The following is a 27,362-nucleotide window of genomic DNA, read 5'->3' as shown; positions in this document are numbered from 1 at the left end:
TCCATCTGTTCTAATCACGGATTCTGAAATATCCCTTGGGGTGGGGGGTTGATCAGGTCTTGAAATAGGAGAGACTTTTATCTGCTTGTTTTGATTAGTCCCCAAGGTATCCCAAGGCCAGAACTGATATCCTGTAAATGAAATGATCACTGTGCAACTGTATAATAAAACACACTGCCTTTTCAGTAGCCTATGCTGGGTTATTTTGTCTGCTCCCATTATATAATCAAATTCCTTAGGCTAAGAACTTTAACTTTCTGGGAGTAATTAAGATGAGCTGCTGTAGGACTATAACAATTTCGAACTAGAAGAAGCTTCTGGGATCAATTCTGTCTCCTTGTTTGAGAAGATGAAGAAGCAGCTGGCCTGATGGGTGACCAGGGCTTGGCCAGGGTCACACACGAGATGGCTGAAGAGCCGGGGGTGGTCTCCTGTCCTAGATTCCAGTCTCTTAGGGGTCAAGTCCTCAGGGACCTTTCGTGTCTCAACTCCTGACTACAAGTTGACTGAAAAGAGGAGTCTTTTTGGCTTATCTGATTCCTCGTTGGCCTCTGATTCCACCAGGCTCTGCTGCATTTGGCAGTGGGAAGCATCCTCTTAAAAAAGATGGTCAGACAGGGTTGGCAGGTTTCAGTCCACGGTGACCTGCTGGAGGGCCCCACAGGCTGCTGCGGGAGCAGGTGGGGCGAGGCCTGGTGGGTGGGGCCCAGACCCTTCCAGCCCCCACTGGGGGGTGGGCAGCTCTGCTGTATCTTCACAACCCAGGGGTCTCTGGCTTGGGTGCCACTGCTGAGCAAGGTTTGAACACGTGTCAGGAACACTCCCTGGTTCTGAAGTCAAGTCCAGCGCCGAGCACAGGGCTGGTCCCGAGGGGCCTGGGTCAGCACCTGTGGAAGGAGTGACCCGAGGCTGCTTTCAGCAAGGCCATCTGGGTTTCTTCGGGGTGTTCGAGCTGTGGCTGTGTGGTTTCTGTGAATCGACGGAGACCACGTCTCCTTTATACTTGTCTTCCCTCTGAGCGGACCTTATTTTGTGTTTCTCTGACAGTCAGACTCCCTCAGCAAGTTCACACTCATTGGCCAGGTGCCTGCCCCCGACCTTCCCTGACAGACTTGACCCGTCGACTCAATTCTTCACTTTTGTTTTTTTACTTTTTTATTTTTTTTTTACTTTTTGGTGAATGAGGGGGGTCCCTTGACCTTCAGTACCTCATACAATCCCTCCTCCCCCTCCTCTTTCCTCTCCCCTTTTGCCCCCTTTCAATTTCCAGATGTGACAAGCTGGAGGGAGGGCGGTGGGCGAAACATAATTTCTGCCACGTCTCTGAGCGCCTCCCCAACTGAGCTGGGCAGCAGGAACTCGAGTGCGGGAGACGGAGCCCCCTCCTCGGCATGTACCAGCGATTCTAAGGACCCCTCTCTCCGCCCGGCTCAGCCTGTCCGAAAAGGGGCTTCACAGTTCATGGGGAATGTATACCACCCACCTACATACCATGACATGCTTCCTGCTTTTGTAAGTCTTCGGAGTGTGCATTTTTTTCCCCGTGAAGTCAGATCGTTCATGTCCAGCAGGACCTACTCAGTGTGGTTGAAGGTCCACCTTGGGTTCTCCCAGTTTGTTTGCCCTGATACCCCACTCTGGAGGCTTCTATTACTTTTGCATTTTCTCTCCTTTTCAAATCTTAAGGGCCTCTGGCTTCTTTCCCTGGTGATGTGGATGTTATCTTAGCCTTGGTTCTTTAGAAGAAGGAGAGGCAGGTATATTCCCCCAGGACACAAGTCCCCAGGTTTGCGTAGTGACAGCAGGAAAGAAATGGGGGAGATGGTGATAGGATTAATTGGGAAACCCCAGGACTTTCCTGTTTCTTTTTCCCATTTTCCATTTTCCAAGACAAATTCTCATGCATGTGGAACTGAGAATCTGGGCCATTGCCAGAAACCCTGTTCATTGGTGTTATGTTTCAGATGTGTTCACCACAGTCAGCCGAGAACCAGGGTACAGTGGAACGAGGATCTTTCCCCCTTCCCCAGCTCCGTCTTGAGCCCCGTGTTCCTTTTAGACAGTTCCAGATGAATGACCAAGACGGGTAAGGCTATTGCACTATAGTCATGTATGTAGCAATGACCCTGGTTGGTGATACTGGATGAGATAGTGGGTGCACATGTGAAAGTGCTTTGTCTTCTGGAGACGTCAGAGAACCTCAGAACCAACTCGAGACCCCACGGTGTGCGGGAAGGCTGGGGTCTGGGGCGGGACAAGAGATTGGGTTGTGGTTTCACGTTCCTGACAATTGAAGGTTTGGCACGTGTTTATAAAAGTGCAGAGTGAAGCAGAACCTCTCTCGGGTGTATGTGTTCATTTTGTATCCTTTAAAAAGGAGATGATTTTCATATTAAGGGCACATGTGAACCTTTGTGGTGTGGGACTTAGTTTGGAAAAATATGGGGGTTTGCTTCCATCTGTATCCTTGACACAAGTCCAGCCTCTTTACCCTTGTCTCTCTCATCAGAAAAGAAAACAGGCTGGGAATGACTCGTGCGGTCCGTCCACTGAGACAGCTGGTGGAACGGGCGCCACGGCCCACCATCATCAACGCGGAAAACCTGAAGGGCCTCGACGACCTGGACACCGATGCTGACGACGGCTGGGCAGGTGGGTGCTGGTGTAGGAAGGGAGGGCTGCAGTCTGTCTCTGCTTACTGAGGTGGCAAGGCCTCCGACACCAAGTCCACTATTTCCCTCGCCAAAACATGGGGGCCCCGGAGAGGTCCTTGCTGGCACTTAGACCAGCGGTTGCTTCCTGACAGAGCCGTGTCTTCTTTTGGTCTTTGGTCTTGATCTCAGAGGGAGAAAGCCTTTTTATAATGGGAAAGTTAAACAAAACAAAACAGTGTGATGAACCCCAAATAGCTCGCGGACCCCAGCAAGTGCTGCCTTCTACATTCCTGTCATCACCTACACCCCGCCCCCAGCCTGCTCATTTGCTATTACAGTTCTTTTGGATTGTTTGTTCTCAAGTGAAATTTAACGGCATTGAAAGGCACACGTGTAACTGTGCAGGGTTGACAAGGGCACACACTTGAGGCACAGCTGCGTCAAGATACAGAGCCCTTTCCTTGCCTCCCAGTCCTGCCCAGCCAGCCTCCCTCCGGCTGCCCTCTGCTGAATCTTAACTGCAAATGAATGGATGGATAGCTTTCCTCCTCCTGTAATGTTTGTGAGGTTCACCCGTGCTGTTATGTATATCGGCAGTTGCTTTTAATTACTGAGGTGTATTTCATTGTATCAAATACTATAACTTGTTCAAATACTATAACAACTTGTTCAAATGCTATAACTTGTTCAAATGCTATAACTTGTTCAAATACTGTAATTTCTTTACCCATTTTAAAGTTCCGTTATGAATAATGTTCTCATTTCTCTTGAGTAGATATCTAGGAGTGGAATTGTTGAATTAAAGGGTAGGTGTGTGATTAGGTTTGTAAGAAGCGCCCAAACCTTCCTCCATGATGGTTGGGGGTGCCCTTCCCAGCAGCAGTATTGAGAATTTAGTTGCTCCACGTCCTCACAACACTTGGATGTGAGTCTTTTTCATTTTAGCCATTCTAGTGGGTGTATAGTGGTATCTCGTGCTTTTAATTTGCATCTTGCTGATGACCAACGATGATGAACACGTTTTCATGTCGATTTGGCTACTGGTATCTTTTTTTTTTCTTTCTTGCGTGTTCGGATACAAGTCCTTGGAGACTTAACATTTCACAAATATTTTTTCCCACTGCTTGCCTTGTCTGTTCATTTTTTTAGCCCTGTGTTTTGATGAGCAGAAGTTTTAAATTTTGATGACGTTTAATTTATAAATTTGTGTTTTTTATGGTTTTTACTTTTGTGTCTTTTGTAAAAAATCTTTCTCCTTGGCGGCAAAGGTACTCCCTTACGTTTTATAGTTTTAAGGCTTATTTTTGGACCTGTGATCTGTGTTGTGTTAACTTGTATGTGGTGTAAGATAGGAGTCAGGGTTCATTTTTGTTTGTTTGTTTTTTGGCACACGTGCTTAGTTGCTCCGCGGCGTGTGGGATCTTCCTGGAGCTGGGATCGAACCCGTGACCTCTGCATTGGCAGGTGGATCCTTAACCACTGCGCCACCTAGGAAGCCCCAGGGTTCATTTTAATCCATTAGGGTATGCAGTTCTGCACCATTCGTGATAAGACTTTTCTTTCCCTGTTGAGTTGCTTCGACACTTTGCCAACAATCAGTTGGTCATGTAAGTGCGGGTCTATTTCTGGACCCTGTTTGTCCTGTTGATCTATTTATTCATCTTCATGCCAGTACCACACTCTAGCTTTATGGTAGGTTTTAAATTCAGTAGTGTAAGTTTTCCAGCTTTGTTCATTTTCAAGATTATTTAGCTATTCTAAGTTCTTTTCATTCTCATGTAAATTTAGAATCAATCTGTCAGTATTTTAAAAGCCCGCAGGCATTTTGATTAAGATTGTGTTGAATTTATTTCTGAATAAATGAAATCTTAATTTTGAATCTTTTGTCTAATAACTTGGTGAGATTGTATTAGGGCTTTCATTTCTGTCAGCAGTGTTTTATAGTTTTCAGTGTAGAGGTCTCGAACATCTTCGTTATGTTTATTCCTGAGTATTTTATGTTTTTTGATGCTGTCGTAAATGGCACTGGTTTTTCTTAAAAAATAATTTTGTTTTTTAGTGTTTGATATTGTTATGTAGGCATATGTATATATATAGTTGGTTTCTCTGTGTGGACCTTGTAGCAGACATTTTGCTGAATGTACTCATTAGTTTTACTGGTTTTTGTTGATTTCTTAGAATTTTCTGCATAAACCATCATGTTGCCTATAAATAGGGACAGATTATATGCCTTTCATTTCTTTTTCTTGTTTTGTTGCAATGTGGTAAACCAGTACAATGTTGCATTCAAGTTCTTTGTTCCTGGTCTTAGGGAGAAAGTGTTTAGTGTTTCACCATTAAAGATGATGGTAGTTGTAAGGTTCTTGGAGATGCTCTTTATCAGATTGTGGAGATTCCCTTCCATTTCTAGTTGCTGAATGGTTTGTTTTTTAAATCATGAATAGGGACTGAATTTTGTTAAATACCTCTCCTGTCTCTGTGATCATATGATTTTTCTCTTTTGTTTTGAATCTGGTGGATTGCATTGATTTATTTTTTTAACGCTAACCAACTTTGCGTCCCCAGAAGAAATTCCACCTTTTTTGTATGTCTAGATTCAATTTGCTGATATTTTGTTAAGATTCTTGGTGGCTGTGTTCATGGTGGATGTTGGTCTATAATTTTAATGTCTTCATTGGGTTTTGATATCAGGTTTTGCTGGGCTCATAAGATGTGTTAGAAAATGTTCCTTCTTTACTTTCTGAGTTTCTGTAACATTGGTATTATTTTTTTCATAAATGCTTGATAAAATTCCCCAGTGAAACCATTTGGCACTGGAATTTTCTTTCTAGAGACATTGTGATAATAAATTTAACTCAGTTGATTAGTTATAGGGCTGCTCAGATTTCCTATGTTTTGTGTCAGTATATGATAAGTTGTGTTTTTCAAGGGATTTGTTCATTTCTTTTGAGTGGAACTTAGTGGTGTAAAGTTATTGATAATATTCCCCTTTTTTTTTGATGCCTCTAGGATCTGTAGTCATATAGATATCATCCTTTTTCATTCCTGATAATTAGGTAACTTGTATTTTTTTCTCTTTTTCTTGTTCACGTCTGCCAAGGGCTTATTAGCTTTATTAATCTTTACAAAGAGGCAGCTTTTGGCTTTAATTTTCTCCATTGTTTGATTGTTTTCTAGTTCACTGATCATTTTAATTGGAGCTTTCTAATTTCTCATTTAATTCCATTGTAGTCAAGAGAGCATACTCTTTTTTTTTTTTTTTTTTTTAAAAAGAGAGCATTCTGTACAGCCACTATGGAAAATAGTATGGAGGTTTCTTAAAAAACTAAAAATAAAACTACCATATGACCCAGCAATCCCACTACTGGGCATGTAGAGAAAACCATAATCCAAAAAGAAACAAGTACCACAATGTTCATTGCAGCGCTGTTTATAATAACCAGGACATGGAAGCAACCTAAATGCCCATCAACAGATGAATAGATAAAGAAGATGTGGCACATATATACAAAGGAATATTACTCAGCCATAAAAAGGAATGAAATTGAGTTATTTGTAGTGAAGTAGACTTAGAGTAGTGGACTTAGAGTCTGTCATACAGAGCGAAGTAAGCCAGAAGGAGAAAAACAAATACCGTATGCTAACTCATATATGGAATCTAAAAAAATGGTACTGATGAATCCAGTGACAGGGCAAGAATAAAGATGCAGATGTACAGAACGGACTTGAGAACTGGAGCGGGGCGGGGCAGAGGGTGGTGAAGGGGAAGCCAGGACAAAGTGAGAGAGTAGCATTGACATGTATACACTACCAAATGTAAAACAGATAGCTAGTGGGAAGCTGCTGCATAACACAGGGAAATCAACTTGATGATGGGTGATGACTTAGAGGGGTGGAATAGGGAAGAGGGGGAGGGAGTCTTGGGAGGGAGGAGATATGGGGAGATATGTGTAGATGCAGCTGATTCACTTTGTTGTACAGCAAAAACTGGCACAAGAGTGTAAAGCAATTATATTCCAATAAAGGACTTAAAAAATATCAGTAATAATAAATATAACACCCATAGGCATTCAAAATAAAAAGAGAGCGAGCATATTCTGTATGACTTCAATTCTTTCCAACTTATTAAGACTTGTTTTATGACCCGGATATATGGTCTGTCTTGAGAAATGTTCCAAGTGCATTTAAAAAGAATGTGTATCTATAGTTGAATATCACATTCTGTAAATATCAACTTAGTCAAGGTTGTTGGTACTGTCGTTCAGATCTTACATACGTATATCTTAGTCTAGTTCTACCAGTTACTGAAAGTGAGGTGTTAAACTCTCTACATGTAATTGTGGATTTATCGATTTCCCCCTTTAATTCTGTCAGTTTTTGCTTCATTTATTTTGAAGCCGTTGTGCACATTTGTCATTTTTATGGCTCTTGACATACTGTCCCTTTATATTGTTTTTGAACATCCTTCTTTATCTTTTGTAACACTTCTTGTCTTCGGGTCTGTTTTGTCTTGTCTTATGGTAATATTATTGCTCCGGACTTCACTTATTTATTGTTGTCATGGTATATTTTTTCCCATCCATTCCCTTTAGCCCATTTGTGTTTGTATGTAAAGTGACGCTCTGGGAGACAGCGCGTAATCGCACTTGCTTTCTCATCAAACCTAACTCTTCTTTTAATTGGATTGGGCTTTTTGTCATTGTTTCCCTTTTTAAATGATATAATTCACATAACAAATTTTCACATTACATAAAATTTACCCTTTTAAAGTCTACAATTCAGAGATTTTTAGTATATTAACAAGTTTGTGCAGTCATCCCCACTGTCCAGTTCCAGAACATTTCTGTCAACCACAGAAGAAGCCGCGTGCCCACTAGCAGTCACTCCTGGTTACCTCCTGTCCTCTACGCACATCCTCTGGCAAACACTCATCTACCTTCTGACCCTGTGGATTTGCATGTTCTTAGCATTTCATGTAAATGGAATCACACAGTAGAGTACATGGCCTTTCATACCTGGCTCTGTCACTTAGCATAGTGTTTTCAAGGCTCATCGTGTTGTAGCATGTGTCCGAACTCTTTTTTCTCTTTTTTTTTTTTTAATGGCCAAATCCTGTCTCACTGTGTGCCCCTACCACATTTTGTGTGCCCGCTCAGCAGTTGATGGACACCTTCTGCCACCTGAGCCACTCAGGTTGGGGAGGGCCCTGGGGCAAAACGGCCACCCACAAAACTCACTGCTCAGGTGTCTGTGTTGCTAGGGTGGCCTCCTGGCTGCATTCTGTCTGCTTTTCTCACTCTCCACACTTTCTAGTAGACTTGCAGAATGTTTCATCCAGATTTCAGAACTGTTACCTTAGTGAGGTTAGGTCTAACCAGGGGGGATTTCATCTAACCAGGCTACTTCACTGTTACCAGAGCCAGCACCAGCCTTCACGTTCACCTGCAGTGTTTGTCCTGGTGGTGGCAGCTGGGTGGTGCACCTTACTCAGTTGGGTTGGTGCAACTCCTGATGGAGGAAGCCCCCCAGAGGCGCTCTTACCGCTGTTGAGATTCAAATTTTTTCTCCTTCTCACTGGCCCTCCTCCTGTCGCAGGCCTCCATGAAGAAGTGGACTACTCAGAGAAGTTGAAGTTCAGTGATGATGAAGAGGAGGAAGAAGTTGTGAAGGATGGCAGGCCAAAGTGGTAAGGGTCCCCGTCTCTGCTCACAGCCCCTCTCCCAAGGAACGTGACATCAGTGGGATGTAAATGCGCCAGTGTTCTTGGTGCTGCCTTGTCCCTGTCGCCATGCCAAGTGCATTTCCTGGTTACCCCAGCAACCTCACATGGGCAAATACTGTTTCCATTTTGCAGATGAGAGGCCCATAGCTCTTTTTTGAAAAAACTTAATGTATTTATTTTATTTATGGCTGCAGTAGGTCTTTGTTGCTGTTCTCCGTCATCTCTATTTGAGATGAGCTGGGGCTACTCTTCGTTGCGGTGCACGGGTGGGCTTCTCATTGCAGTGGCTTCTCTTGTTGCAGAGCATGGGCTCTAGGTACGTGGGCTTCAGTTGTTGCAGCACGTGGTTCAGTAGTTTTGGATCACGGGCTCTAGAGCACAGGCTCAGTAGTTGTGGCACACGGGCTTAGTTGCTCCTCGGCATGTGGGATCTTCCCTGCCCAGGGAACGATCCCCTGACCCCTGCATTGGCAGGCGAATTCTTAACCACTGTGCCACCAGGGAAGTCCCTAGAGGACCATAACCCTTGAGGACAGCTGTTTAGGGATGGAGCCAGGATTTGCACCCAGGCGTGGCTGGGTCCTAGCCATTTAACCACCATGCCAGTGTTTTCCCAAGTGTGTCATGTAGGGTGCTTGTTCCACAGATTGCTTTGGGTGTAGTGTCCCAAAAGGCTTCTCTGGCCAAGCAAGTTTGGGAAACCACCTGGGTTCAACTTACACTCCTTGACTCCAAGGTCGCCTGGAGCCTAGGGTGTACGTGCTGCAGCTTGCTGGGAATCTGGGGGAGGCGGGAGAAGCAGTGAGCAGGGTATGCCACGTTTCCTGAACTTACTTGACCACTTTAATCTTTTCTGTCTGTTTTTGGATCATTTCTTTGGACTGATTTTTACTCACAACACAGCAATACCTGGAAGATACTTCATTGTAGTCTAATCCCTCTAGTTTTTAGCATAATACCAGTAGCAGTGGCTAGTACTTTTAAAGTAGCACCTATGGCTGCTTTAATTTGCTTTTTCCACCCCCTCAGTACTAGCAAATATGAATGCTTCTCTTTGTGTGGAATTGTCTGTTTCCTTTGTATATTTATCTATTAGACTTAACTGTGCTTTCTGTTAAAATGTGATTACTATTTTATATTGCTTAGGTATTAGTGCTTTAATATTTTTCCTTTGTCTCTTTTATTGTCAATAGTTGAATGCTTTTGTAGTTGGGTCTGCAGATCTCTGTCTTTGTTATTTCATCTTTCGCTTCAGAGCTCCTTTTCTGCAGGGAGCTGGCACTGATTTCTGCCACTCTTCCTCAGATGATACACAAACAATTAGCTAATTGAGGCTGCTGTAATTTATTTTATTGCTGCTTGATTTCAACTGAAGCTTTGGATGCACTTGGAAAATAAATATCTCTGGGTCAGTTTTTAGAGCACTAAGCTCTGAAGGAGATGTGGTCAAGAATTTAAATCAACGGCAAACATAAAGTTTTGCAGATTTATTGGAGCAGCAGCCCACTCTCTTCCTTGTCTCTTTGAGTTGATGTGAATTGCGTGTTCATCTGAAAGAGTTAGACCTGAGTTTTTTACCCAGTTCTCTACTGGCTGTGACCAAGGACACATCAAATTGAGTCCCCAAACCAACCACCACCTCAGTGTTCTCTGAGCTGGGTGAGACTCCTACTGCAAGCTCCCCAGTCTTCTGTGACATCTGTTTCCTCATCCACGAGGAGTTCCTGAAACTTCCCTGGTTCCATTCCTTCTCGTTCCTTGTCTCTGGGAGCCACTGGGACCCGTGTCCGCCCTTTTCTGCACCATCCAGGGGCTGGCCGGCCCGTCTCCTTCCCTCCATCTCACCTTCACACTGTGCCTGAGTTGTCTCCTAGAGACGCGATCACTCCTGGGGGGTCAGGAACCTCTGTGTGGGCGCCACGCCTCTCAGAGTGCAGTCAGGAGTCACTAGCAGTTGTTGCCCTGTCTGCGGTTTCCTCATCCTCCTCACCCGCCTCCTCTCCTCCCACCTCCCGTGTGTGTGTGTGTGTGCGCGCGCACGCATGCACAGACACACACAGACATGTGTATCGACCAGGCCTGACTCCCTGCCTCTCTCTGCAGTCCTGCCGAGTTTACTGGGCACCACTTTTGCATAGAAGAGGTGCTGGGTAGATGCCCGTGTATGTTTTGCCTGGTGCCTTTGTTTACACTAGAGCCTGTAAGGGTGAGCACTGCACACACCTCCCTTCTCTTCGAGCCTTCCCATCGCCTGCGTTTGGCATGTGTCTCCTCCTTTTCTACGCTGTCAGTGCTTTTGCTTTGTTCCTCCTGCTGTATATAATGAATCACCCAGTGAGCCCTCTTGCTGCTGTGAGGAGCATTTATTAAGCGTCTCCTTCATGCAAAGCACAGGGAAGGAGCTGTGGCGGAAAGAGAAGGGCCTTCAGTGGGAGTCCTAGGTTCTAATCTGTTAGCTCTTCCTTGTGAAAACAGCTCCCCAACCGCTCCGAGAATCTGTTACCAACTCTTTAAAATGGGGGAAGTAGAGACTTTTTTTTCTTACAGTAAATGAAGTAATGGGTGTGAGGCATCCTGCCTGGAGCTTTGTGTGTAAGGCTGACCAAGTAAACATTGGTGCTGATTTTCGTGCTCTGGGCATGTCCTCTCACCTGTAAAAGGTTACGTGGTAGGTCTGTTCTTGTGAAGGAAATTGGTGTGTAGACAGCTAGCTGACTTTGGGGTTCCTGAGGGCCTGACCGGTACGATGAGACCATGCTTGGTCCGACCCAGAAAACTAACCCTCTGTGCGGTTTGTCCCAGGAACAGTTGGGATCCCAGGAGGCAGCGGCAGCTGTCGATGAGCTCTGCAGACAGTGCTGATGCCAAGCGCACCCAAGAGGAAGGAAAGGACTGGGGCGAAGCAGGAGGCATGACCCGTGTTGTCCGGAAGGTGCCAGAACCTCAGCCGCCTTCCAGGAAGCTTCACAGCTGGGCGTCAGGCCCTGACTACCAGGTACCGCGGGCACTGGAGGGGTCCTGTGCCTGTGATTGGCTGGGGGACACACACACATGCGCGCGCGCGCCCTTTTCAAATTCATTTGAGCAGAGATCCAAGGCAGAGACACCAACAGGTCATCTAGTTGGCTCTCCTGTGCATTTATGTTTCACTGAGTTCAGTGGCTGGGTTTCTGAAAAAGCCTAGGTGGACTTTTTTTTTTTTTTTTTTTTTTTTTAATTTTTCTTTTAAAATTTTGAAAACAGTTACACACAAACTTACACAAAAGTTGGTGTAATACAAAGAATATTTTTTATGAACCATTCGAAGAGTAAGTTGCCAGCCCCTGATCAGGCCCTGTCACCACAGAACACTTTGGCGTATATTTCCTCCCAAAAATGGTCACGGGATGGGCCGCGCGGTGAGGCAGTACGCAGCTGTTCCAGAGCACGGACAGGTGTTAGTGGTCAGGGGCAAAGCAGAAACGTGCACACTTCGGTACCAGTTATGTTATGTGAAAAGTGCCTTCATGCTCTAAATGAGAGGTTTATAATCTTGTGGTTGTAGTCAGTTGTCTCTGGATTACGAGAAGCCAGTTTTTAGGAGAAAACTCCTTGGCTCCAGTCACCATGTTACATGTAGCTTGTATGGAGGTGTGAGAAACATACACCAAAAGGCATAGGTCTTGGTTTTTTATGTTTGATGACTTTTGACAATTATATTCCTCTGTGTAACTACCGTTGAAACCAGGGAGCTGTGTATTCTTTTGCTGGTCGTATCTCATTGGCATTCCAGTGGCTGGGGTCCAGGTACACGTACCCATCGTCTGTACTGTTGCATATTCCGCCTGCAGCTTCCCTTCCTTCAGGTCAGCGAGGAATCCTCCCAGTGCTGAGGGTTTCTCACGCCGCGTCGTGGGCACCCTGGTTGTTGTCCAGTAACTGGCAACCAACGGGAGATTCAAAAGTGGATGAAACGTCCAGAAGAGATGTTTGTAGAGATGCATTTTTCTTTTTATATGTGAAGAATCACTTTGAAACTTTATGTCTGAGTGTGAACTTCAATTTCTCGTGGCTCTTCACATCCAGAGGTTTATATATGGTCACAGGAGAAGCAGTAGAGCAGTTTTGTGGCTGAGAAACGACGAGTGTGTGGTTTCCTGCTCCTGGCTTTAGCTATAGGGGCCTCATCTTGCGTGCCCAGTAGTGGTGGTGAGAGTGCCTGTTTTCTCAGTGTTCCCTGCGTGTTGGTCACGGCGTTGGGTGCTTTGCCAGTGATTTAACGCACCTTCACAGCCCCGAGGTCTTCCTTTATTATCCACAGTTTCCAAGTGGGAAATGAAGGTGTAGGATGTTGGCGCTTGCCCAAGCCTCATTCCAAAAACAGTAAAGGGCAGAGCAGGATTGAAACCCAGGTCCACCTGCCGCTGAGCCGCGCTGTCTCTCGCACGTGCACGGGGATCTCGGGCAGGAGAACCGACCCCATCCTGGGGGCCGCTCGTCTCTGGGTCGTGATGTGCGTTTCACCTGAGACCGCCTTCCCTTGGCAGAAGTCCTCCGTGGGCAGCGTGTTCCGGCAGCAGTCTGTGGAGGACAGAGAGGACAAGCCACCCCCACGGCAGAAGTTCGTCCAGTCGGAGATGTCCGAGGCCGTGGAACGAGCCCGAAAGCGCCGGGAGGAGGAGGAGCGCCGGGCACGGGAGGAAAGGCTGGCCGCCTGTGCCGCCAAACTCAAGCAGCTGGACCAGAAGTGTAAGCAGGCGCAGAAGGCGAGCGAGGCCCAGAGGCAGACGGAGAAGGAAGCCCCCCGCTCTCCAGGTGCCGAGAAGGTGCCCCCGCAGGAGAACGGCCCTGCTGTCCGCAGAGGTGAGCGATGGGCCCCCGCCCGTGACCTGGCTCCCTGGGCTGTTTCACTGGTTGGTGGTCTGCCTCCCTCTGGCTTCTCAGCGCAGCCTGTGGCTGACAGCTGGGTGTGTTCCGGCCTGGGTCAGGTGCCTGGCTTCACATCCGCTTCTACCACTTAAACCAGCTGGCCATGCCCCTCATGTCTCGGGCGCGTTTCCTCATCTGTGAAGTGGGCTTATGGGAGCTTGTACCTCCCTGTTTGCTGAGGAGCCACGGGGAGCACGTGTACAAGCACTGGGCGCATTTCTAGGTGCAGAAGGCACTCGCCAGCTCACGGCAGTGTCCCCAGTCTTGTCGCCATTGTTGTTGTTGTTGACCCTGCCACCCTGCTCGACCAAAGACACAGGTGCTGGAGGCCTTCAACAGGAGCACGGGTCTCTTGTGACATTGACGGAAGCCTGCCTGCTTGTTAGACGTCATCTTACCCGACGTCAGCTCTAAGGGACTGGGTCGCGGGGCCACGCAGGAGGCGCTGAGTGGCGTCGGGTGGAGGTGTCTCCTGCTGCAGTCGTTTGTGACTTTCTTAAGTCAACTGAAACCAGCTCTTAAGTAGAGAAAGGCCTGAGGCTAGTTTCAGTCACTGAAAGGTTCTCAGATGGAGGTTTTATTGGTGATCTGACCTTCTAGCCAAGGAACTCAGAGAAATTGACTCTTGTCCTGTAAATGTCTCCTCACTGAATTCTGAGTGAAGCCTGGGCCCAACCTCAGGGACTCGCTGCGGGGGGGCAGTGGAGAGTCCAGGAAGTGGATGTCGGGGTGCCCTGAGCCCCTCCGCACCCGCCCTGCCTGTTTTCCTCTGGGACACTGGGTCCCCGAGGTTTTGCATTGGTGCTCGGCCTCTGCAGTAGATTTGAGAACATAGATGTCAGTTGTACCTCAGTAAAGCTGGACAGAAAAAGAATGTGCAGAGCTGGGATGGGGCAAAGAAGGGAATTCCAGGGAGAACAGTGATGGGAGATGATGATGAGCATCTCCTTGTCAGACCCTGTTCTCGGTGCATCGCGTGGGTGGTCTCAGGCGGTTCTCACAGAAGCCCTGTGGAGTGGGTGCAGCTGTTGTCCTCATGAAACAGATGAAGAAACAGACCAGAGAGGCTGCCTGGCCCACCCAGCTCACACAGCCTTGGATGGAGGATAGAAGTGTGGGTTCTCGTTGAGCCCCCAGCCGCTTTGGTTTACTGGGGTCTGTTATAATAGAACCCCTTCCACCTGGAACCACATCCCAGCTGTGCTGACCGCGCGACCTCAGGCAGCTGCTCTGTTCTCTCGCCCCGTTGTTTCCTCATCTCTGAGGCGATGGGGGCGGGGGGTCTGCGAGCTTGTGCACGGGAAGGGCTCAGCACAGTGCCGGGGGTGGTGGCCTGAGTAGTCTGGCGCTGGAGTGTAAGTGCCAACAAGAAAAGGCATTTACCCTTAAGCGTTTACTGGGCCAAGCTGTTGTGAGCTCACCTCGCCGTTTCTCTGCTTATTTGTTCTGTAGGCTCCCCAGAGTTCTCTGCCCAGGAAGCCCCCAACACGTTTCCGGAGGAAGCCCCCACAGCTCTGCCAGCTGTGGCTCAGAGTGGCGGCAGTGAGGAGGGGGCCAGGGAGCCGGGGTCCCCTGCTCAGGAGTTCAGCAAGTACCAGAAGTCGCTTCCTCCCAGGTTCCAGCGCCAGCAGCAGCAGCAGGTGAGCAGCAGACGCTTGGCAGGTGCTGTAAACAGACCCGCCCGTGGAGTGGACGTCCCCTCTCCTTTCCCCACACCCCTCTCAGTTAAAACAAACAGCGGACACCCACCCTCGCGTATCCCAGTCACCAGCAGGGATGTCGGGAGTGAGGGCCTCGGGACATCAGCCCTGGCCTTTGATTTCTCCACGTAATTTGCCCTGTGGATGAAAGCCGTGGTTGGTAGTTTATGGACCCTGTTGTCTGATGTTGGTACGGAGTGCTTAGTGGCGCCTGAGTGGTTTTTTCATGGAGTCGTACAGCATGGCCACTCCTGACACTGGCAGCGGCCCTACCCCGGGGGCCTCCCAAGGAGTGAGGAAGGCCCGGGAGCTGCTTGGAGAGCTTCCGGGAGTTAAGGACGTAAGTGTGTAGGTTTTGAATCAGGTGGCTTTCAGTTCTGGTCCTAACGGTGCAGCTTACCTCGCTGTGTGTGGCATTGAGCAGGTCCGTGTGAAGCGGAAGGAAGGGATCCGGCCTCTCGGCGTGGTGAGGGTCCTGGGATGCCTGTAGGCTGGTTTGTCAGTGTGGGCAGTATCGTTGTCGTTGGTGCTCCGAGCATCTTCAACAGGACCTGCTTTTGCTCTGAAGGTCATGTGGGTCGCGCTCGTGATCACAGGTGCCTCTCACAGGCCTGGTGACCTTGCCCGGCTGGAGCTGCTCACTGGCAGTTGCTTGTCTTGTAGGCGTAATCATTGAGTCTTGTTACTGATGACCAGTGCGTTTTGGTGGGAAACAGAGATCATGCGTGGACCTCACTTAGCTCAGTGGCTAGGTGCGCAGTAACTTATTGTTAATGCTCAAAAGTTTCAAAACGTGGGTGCCCTGGGTGGGGAAAGAGATCACAGTCTCCCCCTTTCCCCCAGGATCTCTTTTAGTTGCCTTAAAACCTTCACCTCAGACCCTGCTTTCCTTGGGCTCCTAGGAAGCATCCCAGAAGCTCACTGCGCCCTGTGCTCTCAACTGTGGGTTACGTTTGTTGTGCGTGTGTGGTGGTGTGCTGTGAACAGGCACGGTGCAGCCACTCCTGGGCTTGGTGGAGACTCACTGCTGGCTGGAGGGGTCTCTGGAGAAACTCCAGAGTAGTAGCAGACACAGCAGTAACAGTTGCTTCAGGTAACTCTCCTGGGGGGCAGGAACAGGTAGATCTGTCCTTAAGAATAGAGAGAAGTTCACACGTGCCAGAGCAGCCTGAGGAGTCTGACAAACAGACCGTCTGGTCTGCTGCCCTGGAGACCTGGGGTCTAGACAGGAGGGGGAGCCGTGGGCAGAGGCCGGGAGAGCTCTGCCGACCGAGAAGTGCCGCGAGCCTGGCAAGCCGTCCAGGGAACCCAGCCCAGGCTGGGGCTGTGCCAGTAGGCTGGTGGGAAAGGGTGTGTCCTCCTTGTCTGACTCTGCACCTGCGTCCTGCCAGAAAGCTGGCTCGGGATGCGCTGTGCAGGCAGCCCCGGAGGTCACGGCGCTGGGGAGCAGGGTCTGAGATGACCCCTCGCCGGGACCAGCCTCTTGATGTTTAATGCCCTGTTGGTGCTTTATGTTGATTCTCTCGTGCAGTGAGTTTTCTTTGTACCAAGTCTGGGGGTAGAGGCAAGGATACCACAGTGCTCTTGGCATGCGGTCTCATGGTTTAGGGAGGGGAACCAGCAGCAACAGAGATACGCCGGAGAGACACCGGTGCCGTGAGAGCCGAGCACAGGGGACCAGGTCTTGCCTCGGGAGTTGTGGCAGGCTTCCCAGTGGAAGTGCTCTTTAAGCTGAAACCTGAAGGGTGGGTAGTGGTGAGAGGGTTGGGGGCTGGAAGGAACAGAGGGCCCAGCATGTTTCCGAGGCGGGAAGCGGGCAGGCAGGTAGGCGTGTGGAGTGGAGGGCCAGGGCAGCTGTGGGAGGTGGTGCTGGAGAGGTGGAAGGGGTAGCGCCTGCCAGGGCCCTCCCTGTAGGTCACGTGCAGCCCTGTGGGATACGGGCTATTAGATGGAGTGCTGTGGAGAAACCTTGAAGGCTCCTAACGTGGTCAGGGCATCTGGAGCGTGAGAGGGGAGCGCAGGGACAGTCGGCGGGGAGGAGGAGGAGCATGGAGGAGGAGAGGTGCCCTGGGTGGTGTGGCGGTCGCGCGTCAGCTCCAGGAGAGCGCTTGATCTAAACGAAAGCCCAGTCTGCCTTCTGTAGCAGAGGAGCCCGAGGGCCCTGTTGTGATAACAACATGACTGTCCATCAGTCCTGGGAGAGGGCCCAAGCCAGGGTGTTGTCATACACTGGGGCCGCCCCTCTTTGGTTTTCTGTTCTGGGTGGGTTTTCTGTGCCACCTGATGGAAAGCTGGAAGCGTGTGTGTGCGCACGCGCAGCCTCTCTGCCCGGCAGCACCTGTCCAACCAGGTCCCTCTCCCCTGGTCAGGAGCAGCTGTACAAGATGCAGCACTGGCAGCCGGTGTACCCTCCGCCGTCCCACCCGCAGCGCCCCTTCTACCCACACCACCCCCAGATGCTGGGCTTCGACCCCAGGTGGATGATGATGCCTTCCTACATGGACCCGCGTATCCCGCCCGCGAGGACCCCTGTGGATTTCTATCCCTCAGCCCTGCATCCCTCAGGTAAGTCGTCGGGGGGCGGGGCATGCATCCCTGGGGGGCCCAGGGCAGTGCAGTGGTTGAGGGCGCTGCTTTGGGAGGTAGACAGACCTACATGGATTCCAGTCTGACCTCTTTGCAAGTCACATTTCCAGTCTGAGTTTTAACTTCCTTGTTTGCAAAACGAGGATATGATAGTACCTCTCGCAAAGAATTGTTGGAAAGAGACCTTAAGGTTATGCATTGGAAGTTGCTTTAATTTTTATATCTTTGCTATGTTGTTTTGTCCCTCTTTCTATGCTTAATGTTCTTTGTGTTTTCTCTTTTTTCCCTTAATTAGTCTTTCCCAAGGTTTGTCTAATGCCATTTTTTTAAATGCCATTTTTTTAAATGCCATTTTTTTAAAAAGCATCTTTTGGGTTTCTTAATTCCTGTATTTTATTTGGTTTCTATTTCATTAACTTCTGTCCCCCCCCCCCCCAATTATTTCCATTGAAATTATTTTGTTCTTTTTGTAACTAGTTATGTTGGATGTTTATTTAGCTTATTACTTTCTGACTTTTCTGATGTATTTAAGTCTCAGTTGAGCTATGAGCCTCTGTGAGTTTTAAGGCACGTTTTATCACTGTGCAGCTCTAAATGTCAGTCTGATTTTGATTTGTTATCTTCTTTGAGTGATTTTTAGTGGTATGTTGTAAAATTTCCAAACATAGGGTTTTAATATCATCTTTATGGTGTTGATTTCTAATGTGGTTGCCCTGTGGTCAGATAACATCATCTGTGTGATATAGACCAGTGGTCACAAACTTTTCCTATTAATGCCAGATGGTAAATATTTTGGGCTTTGAACTGCTACTCAGTTTTGCTGTTGTAGAAAACAACAGCTATAGACAATAGCGAGTGAATGGAATGGGCTTGGTTGCTTTCCCATAAAACTTTATTTTTAAAAACAAGTGGCAGGTCGAATTTCACTCGAGGGCTTGAAAAGAATGTATTCTCCAGTTGGATGTAGTCCATTAAAAATGTGCTTGCTAATTGTGCTGTACAAATATCTGTATCATAATTTTTTATCCCCTTGGTCAATTACTAAGAGGCGTGTGGACGTTTCCCACCATGATTGTGGACCTGTCAAATCTTGTGAGCCTGCCAGTTTTTGCTGTATTTGTCTGGGAGTGTGCTTCATGTTATTCCTTTTGTCTGCACATAGCACCTTTGTTATCATTTGTTATGCTTTCTACCTTTAATGTCTACTTTATCTGATAATAATTTCATTCCAGTTTCCTTTCGATTAGTATCTGTGTGGTATCTTTTTTTTTTTTTCCAACTTTTTACTGTTAGTAGTCTCTGAGCCCTTTTTGGAGGAGACTATCTTTGTACGTATAAGATGTATATGGTTTTAACCCACATTGAAAATCTGTGACTTTAGTTGCCAAAGCTGTTCCCTTTAGGTTTATTGGGATTATTATATTCTTTTTGGGGGGTCAGGTTTTCCTGTTCTTTTTGGTTTCTTTCCCTCTACATTCTGTTTCTACTGTGTGAGTGGTTACATTAAATTCTAACATGACCCCTTGACTTAGCAAAGGCTAATCAGTATCTTTGTCCTAGACCTGAACTCTGTCTACTTCCTCATCAGTCTTGTAATCTTTGCCTGGAATTTTAGTTCTTCCTTATTTTTATGCCCACCAGATTAGCTGTTATTATCTTTGTTGTTTTATTCGATCTATGCGCGTTCAGATCTGCCTGTACATTTACTAGTTTCTTTGCTGCTTATCCTTCCTTCTGGGTTTCATTTATTTCTTCATGAAGTACATTCTGTTAAGGTCTTCAGGAAAGTGTTTTTGGCAGTAGATACTCTTTGCCTGAGGAAGTCTTTATGTCACCCTTTCTCTTGAATGATAGTGTATCTGGGTATAGAACTTGGGGTCGGCACTTACTTTCTTTTAGTACTGTGAAGGTAGTATTCCTTTTTTTCTGGCTCCTGTGTCTGATTCATGTCTGGGTAAACTACTCTTTTCTTTCTGGCTGCTTTTAAGATCTTCCGTTTGTCTTTGGTCTCCTGTAGTTCTTTCTCAATATGCTGTATCTAGGTATATATCTATATCTATCCTTACTTTATTCTGCTTAAAACTCATGGCACTTGAATCTAAGGATGTGTGTCTTTCATCACTTCTGGAAAATTCTAACTATCTGGCTAGTCCTCATTCTTTATGTTCTTTCTTCCTAGGTTGCCCGCTTAGGTTATTTTGTGCCTTCTCATTCTGTCTTCCAAGTCTCTTAATGTATAAGGGAGCTAATCTTTGTGGTGTCTTCTGGGAAGAAGCCTCAGAACTATCTTCCAATTCAGTTTTCTCTCCAGCTGTGTCTAATCTGACTGTATTTTTATTACTAGAATTTTTTTCCTCAGATCAGTTATTTTTTCTTGTCTTATGTTTTTCATAAGTTTTTAATTCCTTCTTTAATGCTTTTAATCATTTAAAACATAATTTTCTGGTGCTTACCATTTTAGTCTGTTATCTGAAGTTCTTGAGGAAGGTGTGTAACCCTGTGGACTTGCCATGGACTCAGGGCAGCCTGCTCTCTGCACGGTGTATGTCCCTCCAGTGTGGTTTTCTTCTGCCCGCCTAAAACTATTATTTTAACTCAGGAAGTTTCGGAAGCATTCTAGGGGTATAAATCTGACCTCCACCCCAGCACCCAAACCTGCGTGACAGCTGGCACGTGGCTGTGCATTCCTTGCAGGGGACTGTTTTCCCTGTCCTAGCCGAGGCCAGGATGCAGACTGTTCACCTGCCTGTACTAAAGAGCGTGTATTTATCTGATCCACCTTTTAACTGAGGGCATAGCCCTTTGAGGGTCTTTGTTTAAGCAGCACCTCAGCTGCAGCTCTCCGCCTTCTGCAGAAAAGCCCCATCTCCTGTGGGGGCAGGGGATGGGGAGCATTTAGGAGCACGCCTGTAGCTTACGAAGCCTGACAGGTGTGATGTGTCCCTGTCTCCCCTCTAGGGAGCACCAGTTCGTGGCTCGGGTCGGTGATTGTGGTTTCAGCTCCCTGGGGGTTTCCTGGTTTTGGGGGAGCAGAGCTCTGTGAGTGAAATGCTTAGTATGTTTTGTCCAGCATTTTTGTGACAGGAGGTTTTTGCAGGTAATATGGGCTACCATGTTGCCAAAAATAGGTTAGTGTGCAGTGCTGAGCAGTTCTGCACACTCTTAATCAGTACTTAGTAAATGGTGTGTAATTTTAGGATTCCAGAGAGGGTCCCCATCACCACTTGACTCAGACTAACTGTGCACTGGAGTGACGTCTTGATAGCATTGGAATAGAGCCGTCCACAGCTAAAAGAAAGCTTAAAACCACTGGCCTAATGCAGAACCATTTTCCTGGTCGGATTATCTCAAAAGATGGGCACAAAAAAAGAAAGAAAAAAAAAGATGGGCACAAAAACATTGGGGGCCAATAATCAGCTTTGTGAAGTATTTGAAGAGTCAGATCTTTTCTCCACAGACTGGCCCAATGAGAGACCTTTAATGTTGTCTGCAGTGGTCCAGCCCGCGTTTGATAGGCATGGACAGAGGGGCCCGGGGTGGGGGGTGGGGGTGCCATTTCCCCGGCTGGTTTATATCTGATAGGACCAAGGTGTCAGCATATCCCAGTCTCCTGGCCAGTCAGCAGCTTTGTGTCATTTGTGTGTCCTCCCCTTCCCCGGACAAAGTGTGTTACTGCCGAGCTTAGGGTAGAAATAACAGGAGCCAAAGCCCAAATCCCTTTCTGAATCTTCCTGCAGGGGGTTGGAAGCAGGTAGACGCTGGCCCCTTGTTGCATGTAGACTCCCTGGAGAGTCGCTCGTCTTCCTTGTGTCTGTGCAGAAGACCTTCAGGCCTCTCATCTAGCCCTCTGCTGACATCCATGAGCTCTCCAGTTTGATGTTTCCAGTTTCCGTTTGCCAGTTTTTTATACCCTTTAACGCAGGGGCTTTTCTTCCGGGAACTAAGATTGGACCTCACAGGTCTTTGAACAGGCCTTTCAGGTTGTGTGCGTGTGTTCTCTCAGAGGTTCTGTGATCAGAAGGATGGGATCCCGGTGACGCTAAGCAGGTGGGGGCTGTGTGCATGTGATAGTCGGGGCAGCTTGTCCCCTGTGGGCCTGTGGTTGACCCATGGCTTGCGGGATGAGGTGACGGCTTGGGTCTTTGCCTTCTTCAGGACTGATGAAACCCATGATGCCCCAAGATTCCCTCAGTGGGACTGGCTGTCGCTCTGAGGAGCAGAGCTGTGTGCCCCCACTGCCGGAAAGGAAAGTGCCGGCCATCGACCCAGCCCCTGTGTGGAGCCCCGAGGGTTACATGGCACTACAGAGCAAGGGCTACTCGCTCCCTCACCCGAAATCCAACGACACTTTGGCCGTGGACATGCATGTCAGGTGAGGCGAATCTTGGTCCTACTGACCTGCAGCTGAAGGAGAGCTCTCCGGGTCCTCTTTGAGATAGGGCTCTGGGAAGAGGCCGTGTCCCAGGAGACACTGCCCGCTGGGCAGGGGCACCTGGGGAGGGACCGTGGTGCCTCTGGGGAAAGAGAGTGAGACAGGGATGGCTGGATGCTTTTGTGTGAGAGGCGCTGATGGCGACTAAAGGCCCAGGAGAAACCCTAGGGTCAAAGGCAAGCCCTGCGGAACCTTGGGCAAGGCCGAGGGGTGGGGGCCTCACGGGCAGGTGGGGTCGAGCGCGTATGCCGTGGCTCCTTCCCATGAAAGTACAGCCAGCTGGTCCTGCCGGCCCAGCGTCCCAGGCTCTTCGTGGACTCCCCGGCTCCAGCTTGTTTGAACCAGAGGACCCCCCGCTGCTTGCTGAGCCCACCAGCCACTGATTTCTTCACTCTCTGGACTCCAGGGGCCGCCACCAACCCAAGGCCCAGCATCTCTGAGACCTGTGTAAAGATAGAGCGAATGTTGGTGCCTGTGTTTTTTTGTTCTTTTTCTTTTTTCTTTTTTTTAAGATTTTTTTCTTTTTAAAACTAAACTGTGTTCAGCATGGAAACCAGGAACCAGGCTCCAATCACATTGACTGATTTTTCTGGTTCCTTTTCAGGAATGAAAGCCCTTACTCTGCCTCACCCGGAAGGTCAGGGGGCGTAAGTGCCCGGCGCGATCTCCTTGAGGAGAGAGGGGAGGAGTACTTGAGTGCTTTTGACAAGAAGGCCCCAGCAGACTTTGACAGCTGTGTCTCTTCTCAAAGAATAGGCCAGGAGCTTTTGTTTCCACCCCAAGAAACTGTTCAGGAAGCAGGCGCTCCTGGGAGTCACACCCCAAACCTCAGGTGTTCCCCACTGGAGCCCGACTTTGTCCCCGCTGAGAAAAAGCCAGAGTATAGCGACTGGGACGTGAGCCACCCGCCGAAGGCCGCCAACCCAGACGCCGGGGTCGAGAAGGAGGCGGCCCGGGAGGAGCCGGCCTTCTGCATCTCCCCTTGGGAGAAGGAAGGCAGCCCCGGCAAACAGCCGGCCCTGGAGCCCGAGTGGACACCAGAAGCCCGGGGCGCCGGTAGCCAGCACCAGGAGCAGACCAGCAGGACCCGGAGGTCCGGCCCCATCAAGAAACCTGTCCTGAAGGCCCTCAAGGTGGAAGACAAGGAGAAGGAGCTTGAGAAGATGAAGCCGGAGCTGGGGGAGGGCAGCGCCCGCCTGGCCCAGGAGACGGGGCCGGTCCGCGAGGCAGCCCAGGACGAGGACCAGGAGAACGACCCCGCGCTGGCCAACGCGGCCCTGGCTGCCTCGGAGGACCAGGGCTCGGCCTGTGCCGCCTCGGGCCGCGAGGCCAGCCGGCCTGAGGAGGACGACAAGCCCGACGCGGCCCGGGAGGCCAGACCCTCCCGGGAGGCCAGCCACACACCCCCAACCAAGAGGAATAATTGGATCTTCATTGACGAGGAGCAAGCCTTTGGGGGCCGGGGGCAGGCCCGTGGCCGCGGCCGCGGGTTCCGAGAGTTCACCTTCCGCGGGCGGCCAGCTGGCAGCGGCCTCTGTGGCGGGGGCATCCTTGGGGCGCGGGGCCTCTACGGCAGCAGCCAGAGGAGTGGCCGGGGCCGGGGGCCGCGGGAGTTCGGGCCTCCAGACGACTTCCCCCGGGCCAAGCCCCGGCGGAGGATCGCCAGCGAGACCCACAGTGAGGGCTCCGAGTACGAGGAGCTTCCCAAGCGGCGGCGGCAGCGGGGCGCTGAGACCGGGGACGAGGGCGCGCTCCTGGAGCGGGAGGAGGCCTCTGGGAGAAAGGGTGACTTCAGGGAGTCCTGGCGGTCTGGCAGGATGTACCCCGAAGACCATGGCGGGCCAGAGGCCAAGAACCGAGGCCCCCGGGCCTTCGGGCGTGCCCTCCCCCCGCGGCTGAGCAACTGCGCATACGGCCGGAGAACCTTCGCGGCCAAGGAGGCGGCCCCCTGGCCGAGCCGGGGTCCGGGCACCTCCTGGCAAGAGTCCGGCACCCCCGACATGTGCGGGGCCCGGCGGCCCTCAGACAGAGACTACATCCCGGACAGCTACAGACACCCCGACACCTTGGGCGCCCGGGGCTTCGAGGATGGCCGGGTGGAGGACAAGAGGGCCTTCTTCCAAGACGACCACGCGGCAGATTCCGAAAATGCTGAGAACCGGCCCTTCAGGAGAAGGCGGCCCCCGCGCCAGGACAAGCCCCCCCGCTTCCGGCGCCTTCGGCAGGAGCGGGAGGCCCTGGGCCTGTGGGGGCCGGAGGACGAGCCGCCTCTGCCGGCGGGCCCGTGGCCGGGCCGGCCCAGACCCTGTCCCGGGGATAGGAGTGGCGCCACGGGCCGCAGGTCCCCCGAGCTCGCCTACCAGAACTCCTCGGACCACGCCAACGAGGAGTGGGAGACGGCCTCCGAGAGCAGCGACTTCAGCGAGCGGCGGGAGCGGCGGGCCGGCCCCGGGCCCGAGCCTGACCCCCAGGCCGACAGCGGCCTGCCCGGGGCAAGCGCGGGTGAGAAGAAGGAGCTGGCCAAGCGGAGCTTCTCCGGCCAGAGACCCCTGGTCGACAGACAGAGCCGGAAGCTGGAGCCGGGAGGGTTTGGGGAGAAGTCTGTTAGGCCAGGTGGCGGTGAAGCTTCTCCCCGGTATGAGAGCCATCAGAACGGGACACCTTTGAAAGCCAAAAGGTAAACCAGAAACGGAGTCACGGGTTCTTTTTTTGTTGTTGTCATTTTGTTAGCCGGTTTTTTCAGTGGCACTCCATGCATGTGTGTCCCGCCGTGTGTCAGGGCCTGGCTCCTTCCCTCCCGCGATGCTCATAGGAGGGTGCCCGCCCGCCCATGCGGCCATCGTATGTGAGCGTCTCCATCACTCGCTCTCGCACCGCTGTCCGCTTCTCTTGTGGCGTGCTGTTGTTGTTGTTGGGGCTTCAGAACCAAGACCAGAGTCCCCACCCTGGTGGTCCCCCTGTGGTGGCTGTTCCAGCCCCCATCTCCAGAGTTCAGCCTCTGTATGTCCCCTTGGTGTCCAGCCAAGGGGCCGCCGCTGCAGGGGGCACTCCCTGTGTACAGTGCTCGTGAGCGCCAGCTGGACCACCAGACCCCGCCGCTCCAGGTGGCTCCGGGCAGTGTCCTCGGTGGTGCGTTGCTGGCCTCCTGGCCCCGCGGAGATGGCTCTTCCCTGAGTGGCTTTGCTTCTCAACATCAAAGAGAAGCAGCACTGCTTTGGGGATTGCCACCTCGGCTCGGCGAGAGCTAGGCAGTAAGCAAAGGGAGTGGGCTGCCCAAGGCCCGGTGAGCACCTCTCGTCTGGAATCAGAGGTTTTGAGGCAGGTGACCTGTGCTCCGTGTCAGCTCATTGCCCAGGGCTGGCCTGGAATCAGGAAGGGCAGGCCCCGTACAGGCTGCATTCCTGACTGTGCACAGGCCATGCCCGTGTGCTTAGGAAGACTGCTTCCTACCTCCCAGCCTTCTTAGAATTCAGGGCACAGAAGCCTGGCCTGTAAATTAATTCTTACCCTCAAAGAAGGAGCCACAGTAGAATGCGGGTTTTTTTAGGTGTCCGTCTAGACCAGCTTTCTAGTCCCCAGGTGCCTAGACTTGGCTTTGCTTCTGATTTCTGCCCCGAGGGGCTGACCGTAGGGCAGAGGAGCAGAAAGTTCTGCAGCCCCATTGTAAGCAGTGCCACTTCCTTCTCTCCTTTCTGTAGCCCCGCTGGGTTTGGTACACAGTGAGAAAGGGCAGAAGAACCAGCCCTGGGAAGGGGTGAGGGCGAGGGCAGCTTCCCCGTGGGCTTGCGGCGGTGCGCTGCTGCCCCCAAGCAGCTTGGAACGGAGGGGGCGCTGAAAGGACGTGACAGAGACCAGGGCGCTGTGCTTGCGTGCGTGTCTTCTCTCCTTCCCCAGCCTTTGGTCACTGTTGAGCTAATGGGAGCCTCCTTCCTTTGTAGGTCCCCGGATGAGGCCTTGCCCGGAGGTCTTGGCTGCAGCAGTGGGAGCGGCCACTATACCCTGGAGCGGGCAGCCCATGCCACCTCTGACATGCCCGACACCTCCTGTGAGAAGGCAGAGAAGGAGGCCAAGCTGGCTGCCCAGAGGGCAGGCGAGCAGGGAGAGACCATGAAACCGTTTGACCTGAACTATGGAAGTGAGTCGGGGGAGAAGAATCCAGGCAAAATGGGGGCTGCGGCCACCACTGTGGGTTGCTGAGTGTGCCCTTCCACTGAATGTCTTAGTCTCTGGGCAGGTGCTGGGTTAAGAGCAAAGCAGAAAGCATTCCTGCCCTCATGTTGCTCGCAAACTTGCTGAACCCCCGTAACAGCCCTGTGGTGTCCCCGGTTTTAAAGATGGAGAAGCTGAGGCCCAGAGACATGGAGGGGTTTGTCCACGGTCACACAGCTGGTTAAGAGCGGAGCTGGGGCTTAAGTGTGTCTGTCTTCAAAGACTGCTTTTTTTTTTTTTTTAAGTATTTTTATCTATTTTTTTTGGCCATGCTGTGTGGCTTGTGGGATTTTAGTTTCCTGACCCGGAGTTGAACCCAGGTCCTGGGGTGTGAGAGTGCGGAGTCCTAACCACTGGACCGCTAGGGAAGTCCCCAGAACACTGTTTTCCTGACTGTGGCCTCTTTGAGATAACATTGTGTTAGAGGGGCCGTGAGAAGGGTGTAGAAATCACAGCTGGGCTTCCTTTTCTCGACCCTGGTGAATGTGTTGAGGCCCAAGCCAGCCTGGCCTCTGAGCTGAGCCGGCCCTTAGATACCAGGTGCCTGGAGGGTTGGGTTATTCTTGACTTCTGATAAACGGAACCACTGTCCTTCCTTGTGAATCATGGTTCAGATGCCATCATTGAAAATTGTGGATCCAGCCCTGGCGAGGAGAGTGAGGTGGGGTCTATGGTGGGCGAAGGCTTCATTGAAGTCCTGACCAAGAAGCAGCGCCGCCTGCTGGAGGAAGAGAGGAGGAAGAAGGAGCAAGCCGTGCAGGTACAGGGGGAGCAAGGTGAGGGGGTGCAGGGCCGGGATGCAGAGAGACCGTAGCCGGCGGCCTAGGAGGGTTCTGAGTTAAGCCCAAGGTAGGAGAGGAAGAAAGGCACGTCTGTTAAGCACGCACTGCCTCCCAGGGCCCACGATCGCTGTGTAGCCTCGTGGGAGTAGGTGGTGTTCTCCCGATCCTCAAATAGGGTGACGGTCCTGGGTGACACCCGCTGAGCCGCGGCCAAGCAGGACGCAGACCTCCACCCCCCCGGACGCGTCCCCCTCCCACCGTGCCCTGGCCTGAGCGGAACGAGGCTCGTCTCCCCAGGAGTCACACAGGGCGGCGGCTCTGTACTCAAGACGCAGTCGGGGCTGAGCGCTGCTCGCTTGCCAGCTCCCG

At 50.7% G+C, this 27,362-nt stretch overlaps 1 protein-coding gene across 14 annotated transcripts in view; it reads left to right on the top strand.

Moving 5' to 3' along the window:
* The window catches only part of PRRC2B (proline rich coiled-coil 2B), an 82,935-nt gene that overhangs the window by 38,356 nt on the left and 17,217 nt on the right, over nt 1-27,362 (top strand). For 13 of the 14 annotated variants that reach the window (XM_057725312.1, XM_057725314.1, XM_057725313.1 and 10 more), the window contains exons 7-18: nt 1,271-1,512; nt 1,965-2,086; nt 2,510-2,652; nt 8,250-8,340; nt 11,179-11,371; nt 12,903-13,218; nt 14,737-14,924; nt 17,354-17,549; nt 21,726-21,942; nt 22,607-24,679; nt 25,941-26,137; nt 26,826-26,971. In XM_057725312.1, the coding sequence (XP_057581295.1) occupies nt 1,271-1,512; nt 1,965-2,086; nt 2,510-2,652; nt 8,250-8,340; nt 11,179-11,371; nt 12,903-13,218; nt 14,737-14,924; nt 17,354-17,549; nt 21,726-21,942; nt 22,607-24,679; nt 25,941-26,137; nt 26,826-26,971 (4,124 nt within the window). The remainder of the gene's footprint in view (nt 1-1,270; nt 1,513-1,964; nt 2,087-2,509; nt 2,653-8,249; nt 8,341-11,178; nt 11,372-12,902; nt 13,219-14,736; nt 14,925-17,353; nt 17,550-21,725; nt 21,943-22,606; nt 24,680-25,940; nt 26,138-26,825; nt 26,972-27,362) is intronic. The other variant, XM_057725324.1, reaches the window with a different exon arrangement.

The sequence above is a fragment of the Hippopotamus amphibius genome, chromosome 2 (assembly GCF_030028045.1).
Source record: "Hippopotamus amphibius kiboko isolate mHipAmp2 chromosome 2, mHipAmp2.hap2, whole genome shotgun sequence".
Taxonomy (NCBI): domain Eukaryota; kingdom Metazoa; phylum Chordata; class Mammalia; order Artiodactyla; family Hippopotamidae; genus Hippopotamus; species Hippopotamus amphibius.
This window is presented reverse-complemented; position numbering and strand designations above follow the sequence as displayed.